We start from the raw sequence: 26,655 nt of genomic DNA on the forward strand, positions 1-26,655 counted from the left end.
GATATCCAACTCTTCTGAGTTTGCCCTGAGGACACAAATTTCTCTGCGTAACAATAGCTCTTTCTTTTCTCCCGTAAGTACATGCAGTAACAGGTGTGAAAAGCCTCTAGAAATCCTGACCTACCTGAAAAAGCACACACTTACATACTTGCATCTATGCAATACAAAAAAAAGCACTTGTGAAAGTCTCTCATTTGTAAAGACATCTCTGTACAACATTAACCTGCACCGCCGCTATGAAATTATTAGTCCTGTTCAAGTTGCAAGGCAGAAGGAAGTGAGATGATCTGTAGCTGGGCAAGTTCCAGGCAAAACCAGGAAGAAGGCAAGGGTGTTTATCGCACATGGCGGAGATGGGAGTCGGGAAGGCTGCCACAGCTCCCATCCACTGCAGCACTTTTTACTGCTTTAGCTGAAGTTACTGTCACAGCAGCAAGGATAGTTGCATGGGAGGCACATCACTCTGGAGCTGCTGAGTAGGTAGATCTGGTGAAATAAGCTCCAGTGACACTGAATTAAACATCCCTCTCCTTCAGTTGCCCTTGCTTCCGGGGTGCAACTTCTGCCAGCCAAATGACACACAGGTAGGGGTACCAGCCCTCCTCAATTTAATCAGCTTCTGCAAATGAGAACCAGACTGCAGGATGACAGCACCCCTCTTTTCCTGGGCCTCCAGCTCTCTGCCTTTCACAGGCTCCCTAAATTTTCTGTTCCTATAGTGTGTTACAGCCTCTTACCAAAAGCTTGTTCAGGCTCTCTTCACCTGCGTGCAGGGTTTTCCTTTTATCTCACTGAGGACCTCATTTGCTGAGAATCCATGCATGCCCTTGCACCAATTTACATATTAAAACCAGAGATGGCTTTCCAAACTCTACATCCGTATTTTTATTACTGCAGTTTGAGGGTTGCTTTCTGAATAGTGTGTAGTTTCTACTCTCCAAAACCACCAACAGGAGAAAGATCACAAAGATCACAAGGGAAAATGAACACATTTGTGCCTTTCTGGTTTTGCCTGTCACAGGTGAGAATAAAAGAATAAAGATGTGCAAAAGTCACGTTGGATAACAGTCTTATAGCTTAACTAACAGCATAACATTTCCTCAGGCTTAACTTTTGAGATAAAAAGTTTTTTGAAAATGTTTAAATATTGCCCTAAATAGAGTTTCTCTGCAGTTCACAGAGGAGGCCTGGAATTCTAATTGTGCTGGAAACAACTGCAAGGTGCTCCCAAGGAAGCTAGCAGCATGGAAATAGCACAGGGTGTCACTAATCATCAGTGTTCCTCTGGCAAATTGCAGCTTTCTGCCTGAAGTCTATGCGTACTGACACCTTTTGAAATAGACAGTACAGGTGTGAGAGACACTCTGTGAAGACAGAGATGACACATCTAGAGCTAGTTCATTAACTCTCAAAGGATGCCATCAATAGCAATAATCTCTGGAAGCCGTTTTCAAAGAACTTTAGTGATTGCTTAGTTATCATAAATTTCTATAATTATGTATGTATACATAAATAGGCGTGTTTATATATGCATAAAAATACATTTTGATTTTTTCCTGTGATCACATGTATCAGTAACAAACCACACTAATTCATTTTAAAGGCAAAAAGAAGAAAACTAATGCTCAGCACTGTATGTATGGGAGATCTTATTGTCAATAAGATCATCATGCCAGTTTTAGAGGTTTCTATTCCTAGGAATAATATACAGAAACAACTATCTTTCTTGGATGCAGTTGCATGTTACTGATTTTTTCAGTGCATCTGGTAAGTCTCACTGAAGCAGCATGTGCTACTTCATGAGTATTTCATAAGCACTACAAAGTTACCTGTTTCTCCTTTACTGGAAGTATTCATTATTCTACAAAATGACCCAGTGATTCTTGTATTCTTTTGGGTAAGAGCTTTCATTTGCTGATTTATGCCTTCAGCTAATTAAGGAGAGAAGAACTGTATAAACAACTCTGCTTGAAAGCTGTGTTGCCAGCATCTTTGGCAACTGCAGCCATCTCAAACCATGAAGTAAATAACCCCTGCAACCCCCAGAATCCAGAAAGCTTGCAGATTCAACCAGATACGTGCAGCGGAAGTCAGATTCTGATGCCTTTTTTCTACCTTTGTAATGGGTTTTTAATTATATTTGCTTGCATTAGGAATTTCTGGACATGGTAGTGAATAGTATTCTAGATAGAAGACTCAAATAAATGCAAGAAATCTCACAACTTGGACGTATTTTGACTCAGTAGGCAAAGACTCAGCCTTACTATTCTGAAAGCAGGACCTGATGAAGTTGAACTTCACTGGGTTGAACAGGAAGCATTTAAAAGCAAATACTTAGCCTGTGATAACAGTATAGAACAAGTTATGGCATAGATTATCTCCAAGACAAGAAGCTTCAAAGTCGAATCAGTATGTCAGTTTTAATCTCAAGTTACTTCCTGAAATAATTTGTCTTTTTTATCATTTTCAAATTGCTGTAGTTATACAAGCTAATTTAAGTTTATTATCCCAGAGTCTGGGTTCCTATTAAGTGTACTTGTGGCAGAGTAACATTTAAACTATACCTACTTCCAAAATCTTAATTATTAGTGACCACTCTCTCCATTTTATATATTTCTCTCTTCTAAATGAGACTTTAAACAAAATTTAGAGTGAGCTCTCCCCACTCCATGTAACTATATATATATATGCCACAAGAAAAAATCTACCTTTTGCATCCTAGTAACAACTGCAAAATATTTTGGTTTCTGAACTTCCGAGTACCTCTCATTATAACATTTTCAAACCAAATTTATGGAATACATTTAAAACTATCTGGCTGTTCCTGTCTCATGCATGAGCATATGGGAGGACTACAACTGCAACTTTAAAAAGCTAAATCCCAGTAGATGATGTCTTGTACAATTTAAATGCTTAATAAAAATATTTAGTCTAATTCAGACCATGGGCAATACTAACATGTATATGCACATTTAAAATGGCATGAAGTGTATTTGTGTGTTTGTACAAATAAAGTACCTGCTGAAAATGACTGAAAGCAGACTGTGTACAGGCAAAATGAAGTACCAAAACAATTTACTGAAGTACAGTTTCTCTCATCACAATCTCATAAAATCTTTCTTTGGAGAAAGATCTTGTCTTGCGCTTGCAGCAAGGTGCTAAAACAGGCAAATCTCCCAATGTCTAAGAAATCATAAGCTTCATGTCTGATAGCATTTTCTTTTCTATATTCACAGGACTTTCCTAAACAAATTAAGAGCTGCAGTGAATCCTTACAACATGTGGAACGTGTGAGGGAACATGCACCTTCTGTAAGTGCTTGCTACAAGTTCGGTCAAGTGACCTGCAGATGTTGGATATTGGCTGCAGTCTCCTGCCTCGACAAACCTCTGTGCAGGACAGGTGGTTGATATTCACATCTTGTGGGACTGCTGCTGATTCCTGCAGGCTCAGTTTTGCAAACACGAAACACTTTCCTAAGTAGTAACTCTGTCCTCCCTGTCTTAGAGCCTTCCTTTTAACTCTTTATTAACTACTCATCACAGTATTTAAGGACATTTAAAGTTTATTCCTGGCTCAATCTAGCTCATTGTTAAGAAGTCACTGCAGTCTTGTAACCATTTTCAGGGCAGAATTCCATATTGATTACTTGCTGAATTTTCCAATAAGTGTGATATTTTCTCCTCATACTGCTCTCACTGAGGAGTTAAAGTAGAATACAGAGACCCTTCTAAAACTACATCAACATTTCATTGCTTTATGACTTTCTGGATATACCCGGAATTACCTTTTTATGTTTCAAACATAAGCTCTTAAGGTAGCTTTGTTTCTGTTTTGTGCTTGAGCTGTCCTTGTGATTAAAGCAGTAGGGTATTTAATGACTGTTTTAAATAGTAGTGACATCACTTTGCACTAAAATATTCTTTCATGGACATTCAAATGCATGAGCTGACATCAAAGTAAGAAGTGTTTTTTTCAAATGCTGCTATAAATAAACCCTTTACCTTCATTTCATGAATATAAACTTAAATGTAATTTTCTAGGTTGTCCTATTTTGATGAATGTTGTATTATACCTGCAATTCCCTTCTAGAAGGGAAATTTTATAAAGATTTATATATCAAATACTAAGAGCAAGAAAGAGGATCTCTCTTCTCAATATTTATAATGATACCCTAATATTTTTTTTACAGTTTATATTTAGTGTACCGAGACCCTGGCTCCAAGACTTAGCTGAACATCAGCAGAGCAGGATTCCACCACAGCTTAGCTTCTTTCCCTGAAACTTTGATACTACGCAATTGCAGTATACATACCTGTTGCAGGCTGAAATGTGGAACACTTTTTACTCAGTAAGGACAACAGGACAACCTGAATTTTCCTTAAAATGTGAAATTATCATCTAAAAGGAGGAATAACATTTTAGTTGAACTAACAGTAAATTAAGATCCTCAGTGCCCAAATGACTCAATGCAAAAAGAGATTCCCACAATCAGATTGCAGTGGGCATGTAGATGTAGTCTTAGGAATGTTTGCTCAGATCTTGTTGCAAATGGGCTTACTGTGAATATTAATCACTACATCTATAGACACACCTAAAATTCAAGCAGGAAATGCTTGTGTCTGTTACATCTATGATTTACAGAAGCCTTTTTTAAAATTTTCTGTACACAGAGCTCTAGGTCTTACTTGACTGACAGTAGCTGACAAGGAATAAAAAGTCAACATAAGTGCAGCTGTTCTGAATAGAAAAAAGTTTTTGTACATTCTTCTATGACAGGGGATATGGCCAGCCATAGTAAGAGGACATCATATCTGCAGATCTTTTTTAAAATTTCTCATTTTACTCAAAACACATACGAAACAACAGTAAGTGTTTGGAGTCAGGGAATGAACTGCTCTTTAAGTTCCCTCTAGGAAGTTCTCCACTGGAAATGGGTAGGTGTTCTTAAGAAAATGTTTACTTATCCCAGCACATTCACAGGAGGTTCATCAAACATTGAACACTAGGAATAACCATTTATTACAACTGGAAAGTGTATTTGTGAAGAACAATGAAAATTACTTCTACAGTGAACACTACTTTAATTTGATCCTTCAGTATACATGTTAAATTGCATTCCACAACAGCTTTCAAATCACAATAAAATGAACACACCCAACATTCCTGTACAGCAGACACTGCAAATCAGAGCTTGTCCTGCCTTGAAGGTAAAAAAGTCCTTGAACAAAGCATTACTTTACAGGGAAGGAACCTCATCTCTGTCCTCATGTATCCATTCTTAGTGTCATCAAACCCATTAGAAATGTAAAATATTTTAAGATTTATGAAGGAAAATGTTTTGCATTGTGTACTTTCCATATTTAAATTTGTTTTATATATAGCACACACATCAGAACCCAAAAAGCATGGTAGAGACTAGGGCTACATTGCCCACATAAAGATTCTCACACCATTTGAACATGCCAGATTTATAACTTGTGAGCTTGCTGTTATTGTCCTATACTGCTAACCATAATGTTGTCCTGACATACACTTAATTTCCAGCTGTATCACTTCTACCTATATATTTTCTACTATATATATTTCTTAAATCTCATTTCATGTTACCTCATTATACTTTGATATATACTATCCACACAAGTAGAGTAATGTGATTATACAACAAGTAAAAGGCAAAATTAATTGGGAAAGTATGCTTAATAAGAGAAGCTTAAGAAAAACATTTTGAAATCCCTTGCATTTAGGAGTAAAATATTAAAAGCATAAATACAAAATCATAGGTAGAGTCTGAAGCAGAATGAAGTGTCACAGTGGACCAAAACCTGAAAAAGAGACGATGGGATCCTCTTTGAAAAAAACCAAATCTCATTCAGATATTTTCAGAACAACCTCATAAAAATAGATATTGAGCTGCTAGAGAGGTCTCAGCTGAAATACAGTGTTCAGATTTATCTCCAGCACTTGTTAGATACAGGCAGAGAGAAACAGGATATTCACATGAAAGAGCAAGATGAAAACAAAGTGAACCACGATAAAAGATTGAGTGATAACAACTTTCTTTCATCTTGGCAAGACCAGGCTGACAGGAGACAACAAACACATAAAAGAGCATCAGATGATCAGCTGTTCCCTAGTCCATCAGTGACAGGAATTATTTATGTTAAGTGTTAGAAAAAAAATTCATACAATGTGAAAGAGTGCAACAGATGACTGGGGAAATCTCTGAAATCTTCATTCCTGGAGTTCAGGAACAGCACTAGAATCTAACAAGAATGAGCTTAGTGTATCTACTCCCTGCTTAGAATAGGACAATGGCTCAGAAAAGGTCCCACTGAGTTCCTTTCGAGCCTTGCATCTCTGTGATTGCATTACAAAGCATCTACCTGGTAAACTCGATGTTTCTAGAAGACCTGTTAAATTATGCTGAGGGACATGCTGAATTTTAGACACAAATTAATTCTAAATAATTTTAAAAACTGTGTTGACTATGACAAAAGCTCTTCTGGATATGTAACCAAACAATTTTTTTCCTCAGTAACTATTTGTCCATTTGAACATTTTAACCCTTTGGATTTGGTAAACTAATGGTGTAATAAAAATTAATAACTGCATGCCAGTATACCTAAACATAGAATAGCTGGTGGAAAAACATGTTTGGTTTTTTAGTTGCATGTCAAACTTAACTAAACTAAACTAAAATGTGAATAGGAAAACGAATGAAACTACTCCAATTTTGGATTTTAATTTAGCTACTTTCTCTTGAAGAAATTTAGGGAGTCACAGTTTTTTTATTAAAAGTTGGTTCCTAGGGAGCAGCAGAAGTTCCTTTGACAGTATCATTTACAATTTCTTTGAAATCTCAAAACAGTATGTAATATAACACACTTGAGAAGATGGCTTTAGTATCAGCTATAAAATAAATGTAGATGCATTTCTGCCATGCTCTACTTTTTCAAAGCTATTTAAAACTGATCCTTCAAAGATGGTTTGAAAGCAGACTGCTCTTTTCTAATAGTCTCCCATTAAATTTGGTGCTGCTTACAGCACGAACAAATCTATTAAAATAGAATAGGTTGAATTTTAAGGCACCACTATAAACAACTGCCTCAGCCTGATGCTTGGTATTATTAAAAATGAAATAAATCTTTGAAGCAGCCTGATTACTTTTACTATAATGAATAAATATAGATTTTCCTTTGTATATGCAATTCCTTCTCAGCCCTTTCCTTGACACACATTAAAAAAAAAGAAGAAAAGAAGGAAAGTTGGCATCTGCCAAGTAATGAACCTACAGTATTAACAAATCCAATATTATGCAGAGAAAATACAATTCTCCTGAAGACTGCTGGTTAATCAGTTGTCTTCCATTAAACCTGATATCTTCAGTTATAACAATGTCACTGTCCACAGATGTGAACAAATTCTCTAATTAGTCTGATGGTCAACTAGCTCAAGTATCTCAAAATAGATAGATAGATATTGATAGATAGATTAGATAGATAAATTATTATATTCATTTGGGCTTGCTAGCATAGTATGGATATGGATACTCTTTTTAACAGCAATGATAGAAAATTATGCTGCCTTATGTCCTCAACCATGCCATTAATCTTCCTTGTAACATTTGAAACAAATCTATTCAGGCATCAGTTATGGCCCCAACCCTGCCACCAGAACTGTCAGCAGTCACACTGACTTAAAGGGATGTCCCCATGTGCACAGACCTTCCTCTCCTTTCACACTACTCTGGTTTTGCAAGTTCACTCTGCTGGAAAGCTACAAATTCAAAACACCTGCACAAGAAAGGAAGTGCTGCACACTAACACTGCACTGATCATGACCCATTAACAAACTGCTGCTATCTGCTCTACTGTACTGTTATTTTTAAAAGAGCTGAGGGTTTTCTTTAATTTTGTGTTTCAAAATCATAATTTCAAAAGAGTTGCAAAGTCTTTTAAAGAGGCACCTCTCACTCTACTCCCCTTATTAACACCCTTTTGAAAAATTAATATTTACACTCTGAAATATACCTTTCTGCTTGTATATATACTTAAAATATCCCTCTGTCTCTTATTTTTCCTGTTCACTGGTTCAGCAATACTGTCAGTTTCTGATGATTTAATGTAGAATATATGGGGCTAATTACAGAACACAAGACATCAAAAAGTGTGGTTTTCTAAACTTTAATTAATTGTGGTTTCACAGGCTGCTATTCACTGCAATCTTGGAAGTGGTTAGATGTGAGGCTTATTATCAGTTTAAGTAAAAAGCCAAACTGTGAGGCACTGGTTGCACCTGATTTTTCCAGCCCGTAAGAAATATGACTTTCTGTGAACTGCAGATATCATGTAACATGGGGTTCAACTGAGAGAAAACAAAGTGATTTTTTGCCTTAGCCTACTGGACTGAAAGATACTGTCTAACCACAAAGTTATCCTTTTACCAAGTCAGAAAGTGTTCTTCACAGCCATGTCATTGAAAACACTCATTTGCATCCCCAACAAAGCACTATCTCAGAAATAAGCCAAATAAGAAGGTAAATTAAGATGATATTAAGAAGACATTTTTACATTGATGACTGAATATATATTGTGGTATGTTTTTTCTAGGGCATGATGGACAGACACTGCAAGAAGAGAGCAAAACAAAGAGGGAGTAGCAGAGGGGAGGGAAGGGATTTTGCAAGGAAACACTGGTCAAGAACCCTCATTGATGAGATCTGCAGGGCTAATTGTGGTGAGATTTCTACCACCTGCCCTACACAGTGAAGCCCCATGAGATGATCTGTTTGTTTAAATAAGAATAGAAACCCATTCTGAAGGTTCTCAACACCAAAAATGAAACATAATTGAGATGTTCTGCATGAAATACACTTATGAAGCAATGTTAAACAACTTGGGTAAAGTGACTGTGGTGACTGCCACGCTTTGCTGAAGGAAGACTCAGTCATATATATGGAGAAAATGTTTTCTGCATTTGTACATTTGAGATATCTAATTGCCAAGAAGATAGTATTATCATGCTCTTAGCCTTCTTTCACTATTTACTATTTAATTTGAAGCTACTTTGCATCTTTCAGATTATCTGTGCAATTCCAGTGGACCAACAAGGATTTGAATGAACAAATTAGGATGTGTGAGCACTAACCACTTGGGGAACAGGAGGGAAGACAAATCGTCATTTCAGCTACATCAACATAAATTTAATGTAAATTGCCTGAATTTAGATGAGTATAAATTCCTCTTGTAAGTTATATTTCAGTTAAGAAGTCAGAAGAGGACATTTTGCTATTTAACAATTCAGGTTATATTCGCTTCTCAAACAATATACCAGTATCAGATATGGGTTACCTTAGCAACTATTGTGATCTCAAAGAGAATTCTGAGAAAAAAGGATGCTTTAGTAAGCAACTAAAACATTGACAACTCTTTTCTTTTTTTTCTCCTACCATTCAACTTCCACAGAAAATTAAACCAAGTTTTTGGGATAACCACTGACTGTAATCTCAGAATGAGAGCATCAATACTGTTTTTAACCTGATTTGCATCAAAGTTTAATTCTTCCAAGCAATCTTTACTTCATTACTGAATCTGGTCAATGATATGTAATTCACTTAATTAGGAGATTAGAGGAATAGGTAGCAGCAGGGCAGAACATTAATCTCATTGTAATAAATACATATAAGGAAACAAATATTTGTCAAATAATTTATTAATATATTTTTTAAAAAATAGCCGCCAACCAAAATCTGTTGCAGTTTGAATAATGTGACCATTATTTTGATGATATGTTCATTGTTTTTCAGACTCACAATACCTAATATTTCATGTTGAAGGCAATGGGAATTGCTTGTTTAAAAATCTGACATCAGTCACACTGTACATGACAAAAGAACTAGAATCAAATCTTCCAAAGATTTCAAGCCTATAAATTGGAAAGTATATGATTATTATTGCAATTTCAGTGGTGTGGTATATGAATAGAAATAACATTAAATTGTGTGAAATAATAAATTCAACTTGGTGCCTTGTTAAAGTAACTTTAAAATACAATTATTCACCCAACAAAGACCAAAGGAACACCATTTGTAAACATAATTATCTAACTGTGACAATTTGGCACTATAGCACTTGCCAGTTATCACCCCTTGGGTAACTTGACTATTATTTTCTCTTTCTCCTCTGAACCTCAATACTTGGCAGAAAAGAGCTGTCATCCTTGTCCTGCAGAAAGAAAAATAGTGGAAGCTGCCACACTGCAAGAAGCCATGGCCTATGGCAGACTGTAAGTGGGGACACAACACTGCACATGACAAAGTCAGAGCAGGGTATAAAAGATCTAAACCAAAAAGTTCACATGTTGTGCCCCATGCAAGATGTGTTGCTTCCTAATTCTCCTTGGGGTTTCTAATTCTCTAATTGCTCGATTAGGAGATTACCTTTTGTAAGTATTTAACTAAGGAGAGGACAGTGGAGAAGTCTTTCAAAAGTAATTGTACTCTCATAATTTATTATGGAATCAGATTGAGAGAAAAATTAAAGTAATGGTGTTATTAAAATCACTTTTCTCTGGTTTCAGATTTTCATGATGACTACACCTTAATAGTTTGCCACTCTTTCAAATATGAACCACAAAATTTAGGCCAGTTCCATTGATGAAGTATCCATTGGCATTTTTGCATAGCACCAGTTTTGTAAATTGTGGCTTTGTATAACTTGTTTAATGATACTCCTTAGATGGGCATAAGTGTTTTAAAATTATCATCAACTTTTCTTGAAATGGCCTACAGAGAAAAGTTGGTTCTGTTCACATTGATAGCTTTTAATGTGTTGATTTTCCAAATTCCCTTGTCATTTGTAAACAGGTAATTTCAGGTAATGCAATATGAAGCTTTATAATGGAAATGTTAAAGATTTTTTTCCTCTTTAACAGCAAGTATATTTTCCAATTTAAGGAATTGAAAACCTTTCTGAAAAAATTTTAGTTGCCTTTTTACAGATGATTTGACCATTTATCTTTGATTTTTGCTGAAAAGCTGAGCTATACTCTGAAGTTTCTATACCAGAAAACAGTTTCAAAAAACTCTTACTAACCGTAATTCTACACTAATTTTGCATCAAAGATATACTGCTGTTTTCGGCACCTAATCACAAAGGGTTTTTTTCCTACATGAAAGGTGCCTATGACTTTCTTAAGCAGAAGGGCAATTAAATAAAGTAAATACAGTATTTAAAGTTATATATATGTTGACAGAGTGCAAACAAGAGAAGACCAATGACAGAATTTACTTAAAATAAAAGACAAGAATTCCAAGCCAAAAAGGCATTACACAGATGACTTAAGAAAAGGAAGTATTTTATTATTAACTTTTGATTACCCAGAACACCTCTTATTGAAAAGCCCAAAGACAAATATGCACACACAAATCAGAAGAGTTCAGTGAATCAGAATAATTTTCAGAAGATAAGCAAGGGCAAGCAACCCTATTAACAACTTACATATTAAAAGCTTACATATATGTGGCTAACTGTCCTTCCAGTTAGAAAGTTAAAAATTATTTGGCATTTGATCCTTTCCCCTCAAGAAATATAGATGATGACTGAGAGGGTTTGATAATTTGGCTCAACTCAGTTATCTTACTCTCCTTGGCTACTAGTCATTTAGGTTGGCTCAGTCAGCAGGGAAGTTCAGAGTTGGTTGCATGAGTTGAGTTAGCAAAAATTTGTTTTCAACTAAATTTTAAATTTTAGTGTTTAGCAAGTTTCAAAAACAGTGGCCTTTTTAACACTCACATGCAGGCACAGTAAGAAAAATAGTGAAAATAAAACATTTGAAAATTCAAATTCAGGAATTGCATTTACTATGCCAACCATTCACAAAACTATGAAGATACTGATTTCTAACAAAATTACCTCAGAACAGCATCTGTCTTTTTAAAGATGGTGCTTGTCACACTCTCAGGCAAATATTTAGAATAAGGGATGTCTACTGAGAAACTCTGAAGCTAAGTGCTACCAAAAGACACCAGAGCTAGATATTGAACAATAAATCACCATATTGATTTAATTATCTACACCACTACACTGAAAATCCCTTATCCTCCTAACACAATCACTCAGATGAGACCAAGAACTGCTGTAAGCGATGTCAGGGTAGAGTTATGACAGAGTTCCCCTAAGAAACCCTTTTGCAGCTGAAAGGGAAAGGCTACTAGGATCTACCAACCTCCACAGTGCCTGTAGGATTATATGCAAAATTTCTTGGAAAGGCTGTGTCATCTACTTTTACACCTCCACCTTTCAAGTGCCTTTAAACCTGGTCTTTCATGTATTAAAACACACCCTTCAATAAGAAGCCAGCATTCTACTTCTCCTCGTAAATGATCGTATTCTATTTTTCTTCCTGTGATTTATTGCTCAGCTCAAAAGAAGAGTGAAATGAATAGTCAAGACTCTAGAAACGTCATTTGCCAAACAAACTGCCTTCCATTTCCACATGCAAGGTTTTTTTTATTTCATTTTGTTTCTGGACAATTACAGTCCTTCAACAACAATAGCCAGCTAGGAACAAACATGGAAGCAGCTTTCCTGAATTCCTTGTCTACCATCCTAGCCTGAGATAATTGCAAGAACAGATGTTGACAGCTTTGTGATTTTCTAGACTTTCCCATGAAAACAAAACTGAAAGCTTTTCAACAACAATCCTGGCTTTTTCAGCCAAACCTTTCATCATCATCATTAAAAAGGTTTTGAGCACTTACAGAAACTAACAAATGACAGCTCATAATCCCCATCTGTAACACCAGAGGCCAGGTACTGCAAAGACAAGACAGGTGCAAATTTTGGTATTCCCATAGTGCTTATTATCTATCCCTTTTTAGAAACAAAAGGATTTGTCTTAACACCACTACCAATATCCCACATTAATCTTCCCATGAGCAAATACTTACCCTGAAGCTACTATACAGTGTTATTACTCTGTCAAGAATTTTTCTCCTGAATTTAAAGAGGTGCTTCTACCAACCTGTGGAGCTAGACTGTGCTGTAACTCATCTACAGAAGCTGCTCCACAGCTGAGTTCATCTCAAATGTCTAGATCTACCCCCATCAGAGCTGTACTGTGTGAAAAATAAACTTAAAAAAATTGAGAAGTTGCACCTTTCTATCCCAACTTCTTTCATTTCATTTCTGCTCTAGCCTTTTCCTACCAGAATCATAGTAAGCAAATTTAGCAGAGTACACACCACTCTAATTAGTTACTGCCCTAGTTACACACCACTCTTATTAGTTAGTAGTTTTGCTGGGGTGAGCCAATGGATAGGATTGTGGCATGACTAAGACACTAATGATGGATAGGGACAGAACAGGAATGCACCTAAATGGCACAACTGAAAACAATGGTGGTGCCTGAAACCTAGTACATGAAATGTGCATTTGCTTACCTTTTTTTTCAGTTAGCAACCATGTCAGACACAACATCTCAGTATTTGAAAGAAAAAAAAATTAGGACAGCGCCAGTTACACAGGGGATTACTTTGAGAATGGGAGAGAATCACTTTGCTTTGGAACTTGTAGAGAAGCCATCAGCATGCTTTCTCAAAAATGTTGATCCTGAAATTCGGAAAAGGGTTAGTCAACTAGATGACTCTGTAGTACTTAAAGCATAAAAAATAGGGGTTGATAAAAAAACTTTGGAGAAGAGGAAGATGATGTTGGGGGTTCTTTGGGGCTGTTGTTTGGGGTTTTTTGTGGGATTTTTGTGTGTGGACGTTTTGTTGCCTTTTTTTGTTTGGTTCGTTTTCTTGGGGGGAGGGTGGTTTGGGTTTTTTAAACTAAACACATGAAGTGAAAAGAAGCTAATAAAATATGTAGGTAAAGGATTAAATAAAGAAATTGAACACAAATAATTGAGACACTTCATTCTTTAGGATAGCTATGTACAATTAGATTGAACAAATAAACTTGAACCATGACTATAGAATAATTTTGAAAGACTAAAGGAACATTTGAATATCATGCTGAAATACTTCTGTTGAAGTAGCATCCAAAGCTCCAATTACATGACATCATTGGGTTTACAGCTGAAGAATGGTGTTTTTATATGAATACAGACTGCTCTTAAGTCACAGCCTTGGTTAAAGGGTTTATTTTCTTTGAGGAGCCTCATAGAAAACCTTTAAATTTTTGAAAACAGTAGAGCACACAACATTAAAATTTACATTAGAATACTACAATTAAGTAAATGATAGAGCACGTAAAACTCATTTCCAAGTTAAATATGCATACATAAACTTCCATGCTGAAATGCTATGAGACACACTAATAAATTTTTTAAATACTAAAAAAGAGTCCCTGATAATATAAATATTCATTACTAAATGGAAATCTAATAAAAGCCTTTGGGCAATTTACAAAAAATGAAGAAAAGAGATCATCTCCTGTATTTGAAATGTTTTTCCAATATGCTTTCTAAACTTTTTCACTTTTTAGGGCTTTTTAAGTGTTTTGACATTGTTTCCACTGAATCTTCTATGGTCTCCACTTGTGGAAGGAGAGGGCTAATATGTGATCAAAGACAATTTGGGACAAGGAGCAAAGGTTTCCTGCTTTTTTGTGACAGTTGCAGTACCCCATCTATTGTTTATGGCAATAATTTCTGCTTGAAACAAGTTGACACAGACTGATCTAACTTGGATATAATACTCTGGACAACTAAAAGGAGAGTAGCTTTCATGAGCTCTTGTCCATGTCTTTTGTTGTGATTGCCCCTCAGTGCTTTCAAAAAAAAACCCCTCAAACCCAAAAATTAAAGAGTTTTAAGACTTACGTAAATGTTCCATAGAAAAACCCACTTTGATACTTGTTGAACACTCCTGAATTTTTCAGGAAGAAAAGTTGTACAGAACTTTTTGAATAGAAAAAAAACCACCAAAGCAAGACATTTAAATGCAATTGGATTTAATTTTGAAATTACTGCTACTTACATAAAAATAAGAAAATTAGCTGGTTTTTATGTCTTGCCTCAGTGATACTGGATGTGATGTTCAAAATACTCCTCAAATCAATGAATTTAAATCTTAGTCAAATATATGACAAGCTTTTAAAAAAATTTCATCCAAGGAAACAAAATTAATTTTTTCCACAGTCATTGAAACAATTTGTGATTCTTTTCAGCCTGCACCACTGCAAGACTAAGATCACAGAAAAATACAAAAGAAATGGTTTATACTACATGTACCACATAAGAAACTGCATTCAGATTTTGGCCAAAGGGAGAGGAGCCTTGTCTTTCATAGTACAAGACTCGCTATCAGGTAAGTATGCTCGTTCCTTTTAAGAACTAAATGACAACACCAAAATGGTTCAAAATGTCACTCTTCCTTTTAGAGCCTAAGAAAATCCTCACTGACATCTCAGGTTGTGGAGAACAAAGACACACTTCCATGGACTTCTATGCAGGACCATAATTTTGATAGACTCCTGTCTAACTGTCTCTCTGTGAGCCTGCTTCACACACACACATCTTCAAACTTTTTATGACATCCTTGGGACGGAATGACATATGGTCACAGGAAAAAAAGACATGATTTCATTAGAAAGTTTACTTTAGAGGTTCTTTTGCCTCAAAGGTTTTTTTCCCCACCACTTATTTTAGTCCCATGGATAATAGCCATTCTCAGTTTGTACTCAGCTTTTTTTTTTGTTAACTGAAGCATTTCACGCCTATCTATGTATTTTGAGGTAATATTTATTGTCTCATCTAAGAAATTATCTCATCTAAGACGTTAAGCAGAAATTTAATGTAAAATTGAATCTCCAAGGAAAGAATTAGGTCAAAAACATCTTTGATTTCCAATGAATTTTTACCACACAAAAGAAAATTAATAGATGGAATTTGTACACAGGAGCATCTTTAGTAGCCTGTTTAATTATCTAGACTAAGGTTTCACAGTACCTAATCAGTGGACACTCTGAACACAGAGTCTGTTTTAGAGTCCTTTCCACCACCTGAAGGATTTTCACAGTTCTTTTTCACTCTATGTAGTATTGCAAAGTGCTGCATAACACTCATCCACTCTCCTGATTCTTCACAGCACCTTGGCTTAAACAACCCTGAAATAGTTTTATTTCTAAAACCTTTTGACCACTTCTAAAGAGAGTGTAGAAAACCCCTTGTTTAGGAGATCCCTAATGTCCCTTAGGATGTTTCTGGATGGATTTCCAGTTACTGCAGACATAGTTAAGCATCTCTTGGGTTTCAGTAGAAAAATGTGAGAAACACACCTGATAGCTGCAAAATCTGTAGACTTGTGAAAGGAAGGGAAAGTGGGGTATGAGCTTTCCTCTCTCTGTTCTAGTTTTATGCACTTTTTCTATTAGTATTTACATTTTATTTGCCTGTTTCAATCAACAAGCTCTATTAATAATGTTCCACAAGAAAAAAAAAAGTAACATGCTCAATCCTTAAAGAGCAAAACTTAGCCAATTTGGATGAAATAAAGGAAGAATGATTAGATAGTCCTAAATATCTGTTTAAACTTTCATTACTGTCAAAAGCAAGAGTGATACTAACAAAATCTCTGCACTGAAAGGGGAAAAAAGAAAAAACAAGGCAAACCAAACCACTCTTGGATTGAAACCCAGGAAGTCAAACAGGTATTGCACCAAAATCCCAAACCACCTACTAAGTCACTTTTGAAGCAGGTCAGTCTTTAAGCAGCTTCTTGGAGTTTCATCTTTGCTTGCATAAAAGAGGGTTAAGTCTGTTCTTTTCAAAGATCTTTGGCATGATCTTTGATGACAAATGACATGCTACCATATGCCAAAAAAGAAGTGGAATACAGTCACCCCCAGCTTCAACTTTAACTGGAGCTGCTTTGTTCTGAGTGCCCTGAATAATTAATAACTACTTTGGCAATCAGTCATGCATTCCTTAATGGCACCTCAGGCATCAAGTATCCCATTCACCCACTCCCCAACTAACAATGGACTTTATTACATCGTTTTCTCTGCCAAACTTGTAACTGACATAGTTTAAACTAAACAAGTCACTAGGAAGACTGAGGCCCAAATGTATATTACAAGAGTTTATAAGATTTCCCTCAATATCATGTGGCCATTATAGGGGGCAAGTGAGAAGAAGGGGAAAAGAAATGAAATATGGAAGTTTTTTGCAATAACGTTCTAGGAGGGTTTAGGTGGCACAGTGCTGCCAAAATCTTGAGTTTAAATAAATGGATAGCTGGTCAAAAATGAGAACCATCACTAGGCAGCCCTTACTGAATAAAGCAGCCCACAAGTAAGCACAGAGTAAGTGACAGGGTAGAGCATGAAAGAGTGACTGAGACTAACAGCTGCGCTGAAAGGAGCATAATAATTTTGGAATAACACAGACTACATTTGCTTAATAGGAATAAGCTTTTTCAACACTTGCTTCCACTTTATGGTACTGCAGGCAAAATGAACTTGCAGCTATAAAACAGAGGAAAGAAAGTGGGAGTAAGACCAGAATTCCAGAAAGTTCCAGATGCAGCCAGGGTACTCAACTTAAAATGGAAGAAATTCAAATTATTAAGCTCTAATTAGTTAGAATCTGAAGACAAGCATCATGTTTTTCTTGGGGAGCATTCTGCTTGTATACAGTATGTGCACTGCTTTTATGCAGTGCCTTCCAATCCCACAGTAAACCTTTCCATAGAATGGTGTTGCATCCACTGACACTGGAATGGCAGTGAGTCCTTTCTTTAGAGTGACTAAATCCTAGAAGAAATCAGATCAATAGCCTACTTATCATGTGAAAAGTTGGTTTGAAATAAAATATACAAAGTAAAAAAAGAAAAAAATCTAAAAAAACCCTAAAAAATAATATATATATATATATATATGTATATCTGTATATATACGATAAATTACAGCAGATCTAAACAAAGCTATTCCTCTTGCTCTTTAAAAGACCTGAAAATGTGTCCGGTGCCCCTCTCTGTGTGTGGCCTCCAAATACAGAAACAAGCTTGCACTGTTTTATTTCAGTTTTGCTTCATTTCTCCCCAAACAATCTCTCACTGCTAGTCTACCAGGCATCTCCCCCTCCCCACTACTTGTCAAAAAAAAAAAAAAAAAAAAAAAAAAGAGGAAAAAAATTAACTGTTTAGGACCAATTCATTGAACTGAATCTCTTAGTGAATTAGTTTGATTTTGCAAGCATTATTTAAAATTTAAGCTCATTCCTACAGCTGACATCTTTTTTTGTGGGCATGTGGGAAGGTGGGCTGTAAATTTTATTTTCTCCTGAAAAGGTGGATAAGATAACTTTATAGTTGTAAAGAAAATGACTTTGTTTGGCATCAGTTTTCAATTGCTTTAGGTACAAGAAGCAGGTTTAATCCTGGAACTAAACAATATATATTTAATTTACAATCTGCGGTCTGAAATGTATAATTGTATTCTGCATGGCTTATTAGGACATACTTTTTGTTGAAAAAGATCACAGCCCTTTTAAAGGGAGATTTAAAAATTAACTGATAAGCAGTTTCTATACTGAACATTTTGGGACTCACTCCACAAATTCTTGTGACAGCAAGTGGGCTGCTCTGTCCCTTGCATATGTTAGGGGTAAGTATTTTGAACATGAAGTCACTGTTTTGAGGGTACTAGTAATTTAAATTTTATAGCCGGTTTTCCCCATCAAACATTAAGGAATAAACTCAGTCCATTTTTACAGCATGACATAAAAATAATGATACATATATTCCTATTTTCAGGTGCCTTTGTTTAATCAGTTCCACAGAAATGGGATCATACCTAAGTTAGATGGACACATAGCAGGTAGGGTGTAATACCAGAGCTGCGACAATGGAAGTTTGGCACCAGCCCCACAAATACATGTATTTAGTGATTTTCTTTTACCATTTTCTAAAAGTAAACACACTTATTACATTCTGCCCTCGGGTGTACCAAAGTTTAAACCTGGCTTTATTTCAAGTTTGGAGACTGACATTTTATTTAATTTTAAAATTGACCATTATCAGGTCATAGTGTTCTACTAAACAAAAGTTATTCTAACTCATAAAAGAGTCAATTATGCAGATCAAACCTTTAGTCACTTTAGGAGTAGTTCTTCCTTAGGCATAAATATTTTAAAATATTTCTAGGAAAACAACACACATATATATACATACAAACATCCCACCCCCACTACACTACACTGGCACCATCATCAGCATGCTAAATATATTCTTCTCAATAACTGAAATTTTGCCAGTGGGGAGAAGGAGCAAAAATGGCAAGAAAATGAAGCCAGCCAAATGCATTCTGAGTGAAGCGCATGTCAGTGGGGTTACAACATGGATTCTTTTCATCAATTTTTTATGCCTGGAGATATTTTCCACCAGCCAAATACCACAGACCATGAGACTACTTTAACAAAAAATACTCCTTACTCTCTTTAAAATGGAATACCTATTCTAAAACAAGTCAACTCCTGTTTTCCTCCATTCTAATATTTCAGGACATTATATCATCCCTAAAATTCTATAAACCATTTTTTGATATCACAGATCTTTCATTTAATGAAAAAGTAACAGAAATTTGTTGACAGTGAAATTAGTCACATTTTAGACATGACTAGTTTAATACCTGTGACTTACAAGCTTTAAGCAATATTCAAGAGAGGCCTAAAGTACAGTCTACAGGGAAAATGCAGTGGAAAATGAGTATTATGGATTGTCTGCTTTGTCTCTATAATAAAACTATCCAGAATCATAAGAACTCTTCTGTTTGGGAACTAGGTGTAGTCATCTGGTTGATTACGTCTAAGAGCAGCTGACTAAAAAAACATTAATTTCTTCAGTTTTGTTCTTGTAACTTCCCAATCCACTTTCAACATCCCACTGCTGATTCATAAACTGATTTGTCTTTGTCTCAAAGCTGGAATTCTTTTTTTTTCCACAGTACAGTATTAGGAATGCAAACATTTTACTGATGTTTCCACACAAACAACCGAGCCCACAACTTCCCAGTCCAAAGCCATCCAAAAGGAACCACAGGAACACTTAGTTAAAAAACAGAAACAAAATGTACAATTCAGGAAGACAGATTGCACACTGCTATTATTATTAAGAAATAAACAGTAATTAATCTTAAACTATTAAAAGACTCTTTTGAGCTACCACTTCAAAGATTTTGTATCCTGAAATGTTTCGAACTGAAACATGTTACTTACTGGCATAAGAAGTGTATAATGGATGCAGAATCCAGGTTCAGAAGGAAAATATTCATCAGACACAAATCTTATTCTGATCTGGTTTCCTTTGGAGATTTGTCTGCTTGGCACAGTACTGGAACCACACCAGCGCCCTAAAACAGTGCCATCACTAGGCTCTTCAACTTCTACAAAGTCATACCTGAACAGAAAAGAAAATAAAGTGTTTATTTACTGACAAAAATTCTATAAACTTGCTAATTTAACCAATAAACTGACGCTGCAATTTTTAATTTTTTTAAATGCTAAAAGTATGCTGCCAAAGCTAGCTATTTTAAACTTAGCTCCCAAGTTGCTACTGACTTACATACACAATAAAATCATGCAGTGAGGTTAAAAAAATAAAAGCAGAGCTAGCATTTTGAAGAGACCCAAGTGTATGGTTTTGCTTCTTGTGCAGAAAGCAATTACTACATGTGTGACAGGGTAGAATAAAGTCAGAGAAAAAAAAGGCTGTAATTGCCTGAGCGGCACAGTAATTCGTACTGCAGTGTCACCAGCAGTACACTGCATGCCACCAGTGAAAGTTCAGGTGCTTTTTGGTATGGAAAACTCACTTTCCTGTAATGCCAGTGGTGAATAACTTCCTAAAGGTTAAGGTGGCTTAGGGAAACTTGGAAGGAGTTTATACATATCCCAACAAGACATTTGTTGAGCAGAGACCTAGATCTCACTGCATGTCAGAAAGAACCCAATATTTTAGAAATATGGACAAGACACATATGGGCTGGGAACTTTGAGAGAATGAAACATATTAAGTTTAATTTTATTGTTTTTCATTGTTTTTAACATGTGGTCTGGGTACCTCTAGGGATCTGTGAACAACTTCAATTAGATCCATGAAAGGTAACTAAGACATGCCAGTCAATCATCAATAAGCTTCAGTATGGTAGGCAAAGGCCCTCGTTTTCACTGGAAATGTTTAGTGGGTTCCCAAGTCATAAAAACATGGAAAGCCACTGCTCTAGAAGGTACATCTGGTTTCAGTGCTTTAACCTGCTTCATGTCAGCTCCCCAGCTGCCCTCTGACAGAGTAAACACTAAGCATTTCAGCTGCATTTTCCCTGCTTCAGCTTGAAGCCCCCAGAGCCCCAGTGGCAGCACAGCCCAGTGGTTTGGGAAGGTGAGTGTGTGCTGGATAAAGCAGGGCAAGCTCTTGGCTGTTTTCAGCTGCAGCTTCCCGAGCCAAGTTTTTACTTTTAAACCACAATTTGTAGCCTAAGCATGAGCATAACAAACCTCTGAGAAAGTTTTGAGGTTTCTGATATTTTTATGTTCTCTTGCATGTGCAGTCATGTATTAAATACATCTCACATAAATCTAAATTCGCAAATAGCAGAGCCCTTTTCAAGGGTACAAACAGTCCTACCTCTGATGATAGCAAAGGCTCATATTTTAAAAAACATGCACACACACACTCTCTACCAAATATGCCAAACTATATTTAATGTGAAAATTATTACCTCATAAACATTTTCTACTAAAGCTTTTTCTGGATTTTTTTTTTCAGTAAATCTAATCTTTATAATGATTCCCAGTTCCCTAGTTAGACAGCAGGCAATAAATTCTTGTGTTGCATGTTTGTGCAAGACTGACTTGCACATTTATTATCTCCATTTAAAGGACCACTATTTTTTCCACTTAATTAAAAATGAATGTAATGAATATGCTCATTAACTGTGTTCAAAATCCATTACTGCCATGTACCACAGTTTTAAATCTTTGTTGAACTTACGATACTAATTACTTTATCATTATCTTTTTTCTTCCAAACACGAACTAATTCCTTTAACAGATCCACCAGTGTTTTTACTTTATGATCAGGTATACAACTTATTACAAAGGCAATGTGTACATTAATTGTGCAAAGGCCTCAGGGTTCAACACATTTATCAAATTTATTTGGAGCACTGAGCTTTTTCTCTTTTCAAGATCAGCTTATGAAGTTTATAAAGATAATGTTTTTTATTTTTTTAGTTAAGAATATGAAATAATTACCTACCTTTCTGATTTTTAAAGAGTGAAATAAGCTAATATTTACATTTATTGACTTAGGTTTAAGATGCTAAGGGGAGTCAGGGGGCTTAGTGCTTCTACCTAAATTGCAGTATTTTTTTATTGCACCCTTTGGTCTTCTGGTACACCTGAAGTAAAAGAGAAACTCAAATTCCACAGTTTAAATCCTAGACCCTTCAAATAAAAGCTAATTAATTCCATTAGTAGAGAGGTAAATTTGAGGGAAATAAGTATTCTGAAAAACTGAAGAAAATTCAGCTTGGATAGTGACATTTTTAGCCAGTAACTTTATTCCTGTCAGTTATCTAGGCTAAATGTGCCACAAGAGGCTGCCAAAAGAGCCTCCTCTGCAACTAAAATTCCTCTCATCACACATGTGGACTGATGGCTGAACTTTCTGTAAAAGAAACAAAACAAAGTGGTTCAGATGCTTTAGCATTTACATTATTGTGCTACGTAACTTTGCAGCTGATGTCACGGGGGTAAGGAGTGGCAGGGACAATAGTACACCCATGGAAAATAATTTCCCCATGAAGAGAAGCTTGTACTTGAAACACAAGAGAACTAGGATAGATAACCAAGAACTGAGAAGCCATTTTACAACTGCAACGGAGTAAAAAAATGTTAAAATGCATGTTAAAATTAACAACACAGAAGCCTTCTTTTCTTTGGAGCGTGCAAAGGAGCAAACACAATCCTCTTTGACAATGACTAAAGAAATGCTCTGGTGCTGTATCTGTAATATTTTTTATATATACCTAAGTAAAATTTATGCCCAAAAGGCAGTCCAGTCTCCTTTCCTGGGTGAAAGATGCTCTTGCTTTTAGGCATGATGCCCACAGTGCCTTCTGTTATACATGTTGCAGAACATGTTCTCCCCTCCCCTAAGGCCTGGGTGCCTGGGAACATGGATTGAATTAACAACCTGAACAAAAACAATTTACTGGAAAGGCGCAAGGAAGCAACATAACCAGCTCAAAGCTCCAACAGCTTTCCAACCAGGAAATGTATTTTCCAAGGGTATATGTTTTCCTCTCCTTTCTATATGTTTTTCTGTGGTTTACACTGTCATTTCCTAAACATACTCTGACAGGCTGTTTATCTTGGCTTGCAGTTTTGTGACCTTTCTATGGCTTCCCTCTGCCTCCAGAATTCCACAAATGTATCAAAAAATGTAAGATGCAAAAATCCACCAGGTAAAACCCTTCGTCATATCAGTGGTGTTGAATCTTTCCATCTGTATACATATGCATGCTAGACAAAAATCTAGGAAGCCCATTAAAACAGTTTGTGACAGGTGAAATTTATTCTTCCTTCCCCTTTTGATAAAATCATGTTTCTTTTTTTTTTAATTAAGAAATAAGAAGTTGCTAACAATCCCTATCAAATCTTTTCCAGCATTTTGTGGGGTGATGTAATATTTCTGTTCCAACTTGTTTTTAAAGCACACAGAATTCCAAAGTTTTCCCGGTGTTGGCATAGCACACCCACCTGCAGACCCAAAACATCCAAGGTCCTCTGGCAGTTCATGAGACAAACTGTTGCAAAATAGTACTGAGATGGTTTGGACAGTTTGGATGGTTTCAATTTTGCAAACACTGAAAATTACTAAAACTGTCATCATGAAAATATAATTTTGATATTTTACTAATCAGAATTTTAACCTCATCATTCTAAAGGAAACTTTACTTCCCTCTTCCACCTCTATTTGAAATAATTTTTATTTCTCCTATTGAAATATTTATATTTCCTATGGAACAAAATTCTTGGTTTCCATCATTTGACATAACTGTGCATTTGTATAAACAAAAGTGTGAGGTATTGGTGATACCTCACATATTATTCACTTCTTAGATCACATTTAAATCACATCTGTAAGTACTAATATTGGTCTTTGTAAAATAAACATATTTGCTTATGGAGGGAAGTAAGGCCAAACATTTAGCCTGAAGACATTTTTTTCAAAACTTGGCAGATTAATATTTATCTGAGTGGAAAAGGGAACACTGGAGCATGACAGAGGCACTCAAATCCATAATATCTAATAGCAGCTTTGTTATTCCCTGCAGGCCAATACACAGCAAAAATACGTGATAGGACAACAGGAATGCTGGGTTTATGACAAAGGGCAGGGGGAAAATGGGACAACCCCAGGACAGAGTGAAGAAGAAAAGAACAGAGTGGCATGCTGGACTGGAGAAAACGTATTTCAGGCAAGCAACAAGCCTACAGACATAGCAGTACAGTTGTAAAAAGAAAAGCATACTCCATCATTCTTTCAGCAGGTGGAGAACTTTCTTTTCTATTACCAACACTGGCCCTTTCACTGAGACAAATTTAAAGTTTCCTCAAAGGCACAGATGCAAAAGATACATCACGTGAGATGAAAATCGAAATGACACAAAATTTAAGTGATCAGTAATAATGAAACTCCAGGTACTGGTGCACTACTTTTCAGCTTATGTAAGAGGAAATTTTACTTCTGGTGTTATTTTTTTTCTTTACAATGTGACCAGGACAGGCAGTACAACCACCTGTAGCCCAAGTCTACAAGCTTCAAAGAGCTGTTTAATTAATTCCATTGCCTTTCAAATGAATTAATTTACACCACACTGTTTTGTATTTGTTGCCAGACAGAAATATCTATATGAATGTCAGACTGGGAAAGACTGGCCCATTCAGCCCAGTCCCCATTCAGCCCAGTCCCCATTCAGCCCAGCCAATACAAGGTTCCTGAAACTGCAAACCACTAGTGGTGCACACCAATAAAAGTCACCTATTAATAACATCACTTGCCACATGGGCAGCAGAGAAAAGAACTCAGAAAGAAGATTTGCTAGAGGTACAGAAGGGACATGGCACCTTGACTGAAATGGTGGCTCTCTGACAGGACCAGCAAGTACTCCATACAGGGTAAAAGTTCAATAAAAATGATTCTGCTCAACATCATCAGAAATATTTAACTGGGGCTACTTTGAGAGACAGTAAAGTCAGGATACTGGAAGAAAACATTTTTCAAAAACTAGACAATATAAAATTTTAACTATTTAAAATATTCCCTCTGGATTTTGTCTTTCCAATATGAATTTCTCAACAAAGTTACCCAGAGTCATTCAAGTGCAGTTCCTGAGGCTCACAACATGGGTAATTTACCCCTGGGACTCAACCTCTTTAGGAGGATTTGGAGTGCCTTCCCCTGTAAGAGGAAACTCCTCTGGATATCATTACAGATTATCCAACAATTGAGAAAAGAGTTATGTTCTATGATTTCTGTAATGAAATCATCATGCTTGATGTTTTAACATATAAAGAGAGAAAAGATGATGGAACAGTAGTGATTTGATAAATAAATAATTAAATGAATAAATTCCCATAGTAGTTTCTGTATTTGCTGATCTTATGCACACTGTGTCATAACAGTCACTGGAAAGAAACAGCAAACCCAGATATAATCCAAATAAATAACTGATGAGGTCAGTTTTTGTACTCAGAAAATTATGTTTAATTATATACAAACATCACTTCTAGCAGTAGACATCACTTCCAGCCAACAAATGAGCTTAAAACCCCCAAGTATCCTGCCATGACTACATTTTCCATGAAATAAAGATACTCAAGGTATAAACAGAGAACATTTCTAACTGCCATTCCCCAAATATGGATTGTGGTTTCTGTGCCAACCTACTTTGAATAAATCTATTAGAATCTGCAGTACTGTACATTAGGAACTGCCTTATGGAAATACAGATTCATTCACAAATGTTACGTGGTTGCCATGGTTCTCCCTGTTTAATCTTTTCTCGTACTGATTAGCAACAGCCTGAGGCTTCTAACACAACAGCACAACTTTCTCTGTATTCCTACCTTGTTATTTAGGATACATGGAAAAAAAAAATTTAATCCTTGGATTTAAATTATCTTCCCTTTCATTCACTGTAAGCCATTTTGATCATAAATATACACTTACCACAAGTGGGAAGGAAAAACAAGACAGAGTTCAAACCCCCATATTCTACTCTTCAAACTTTCAAACTGATTTCATGAAAAGGATGCACTGGTGGTTTGATTTGGAGAAATTAACAGCTGTATTACTGCCCTCCAGTCGACCAGAAAATATATTTCCGTTTTCTGTGGATCTGTATCATGTGAAGCTGAGAAATATACATTTTGCAAAGCAGCTTTTGTCCCTTGGTGAATGCATTTTGGCACTGCATGCAAAAATAGGAAACCCGAAGAAATGTGTTTCTTTTCCCCAAAACTCCCATTTGTATAAAAAGTTTACTTCAATGCCAGTTAATAAACTGTGTATTGCTGAAAAAGTCTCATTTCCCTGATGACTAGGAAGTTGGCACACAAGCAACTCTAGGACATAAACTC

General features: G+C 36.0%; 1 protein-coding gene across 1 annotated transcript in view; it reads right to left on the bottom strand.

The window, feature by feature from the left end:
• PDGFC (platelet derived growth factor C) overlaps nucleotides 1-26,655 on the bottom strand; it is a 124,524-nt gene that overhangs the window by 13,746 nt on the left and 84,123 nt on the right. The window contains exon 3 of the mRNA XM_069013567.1: nucleotides 20,224-20,404. Coding sequence (XP_068869668.1) covers nucleotides 20,224-20,404 — 181 coding nt within the window. The remainder of the gene's footprint in view (nucleotides 1-20,223; nucleotides 20,405-26,655) is intronic.

The sequence above is a fragment of the Aphelocoma coerulescens genome, chromosome 4 (genome assembly GCF_041296385.1).
Source record: "Aphelocoma coerulescens isolate FSJ_1873_10779 chromosome 4, UR_Acoe_1.0, whole genome shotgun sequence".
In the NCBI taxonomy this organism is placed as follows: domain Eukaryota; kingdom Metazoa; phylum Chordata; class Aves; order Passeriformes; family Corvidae; genus Aphelocoma; species Aphelocoma coerulescens.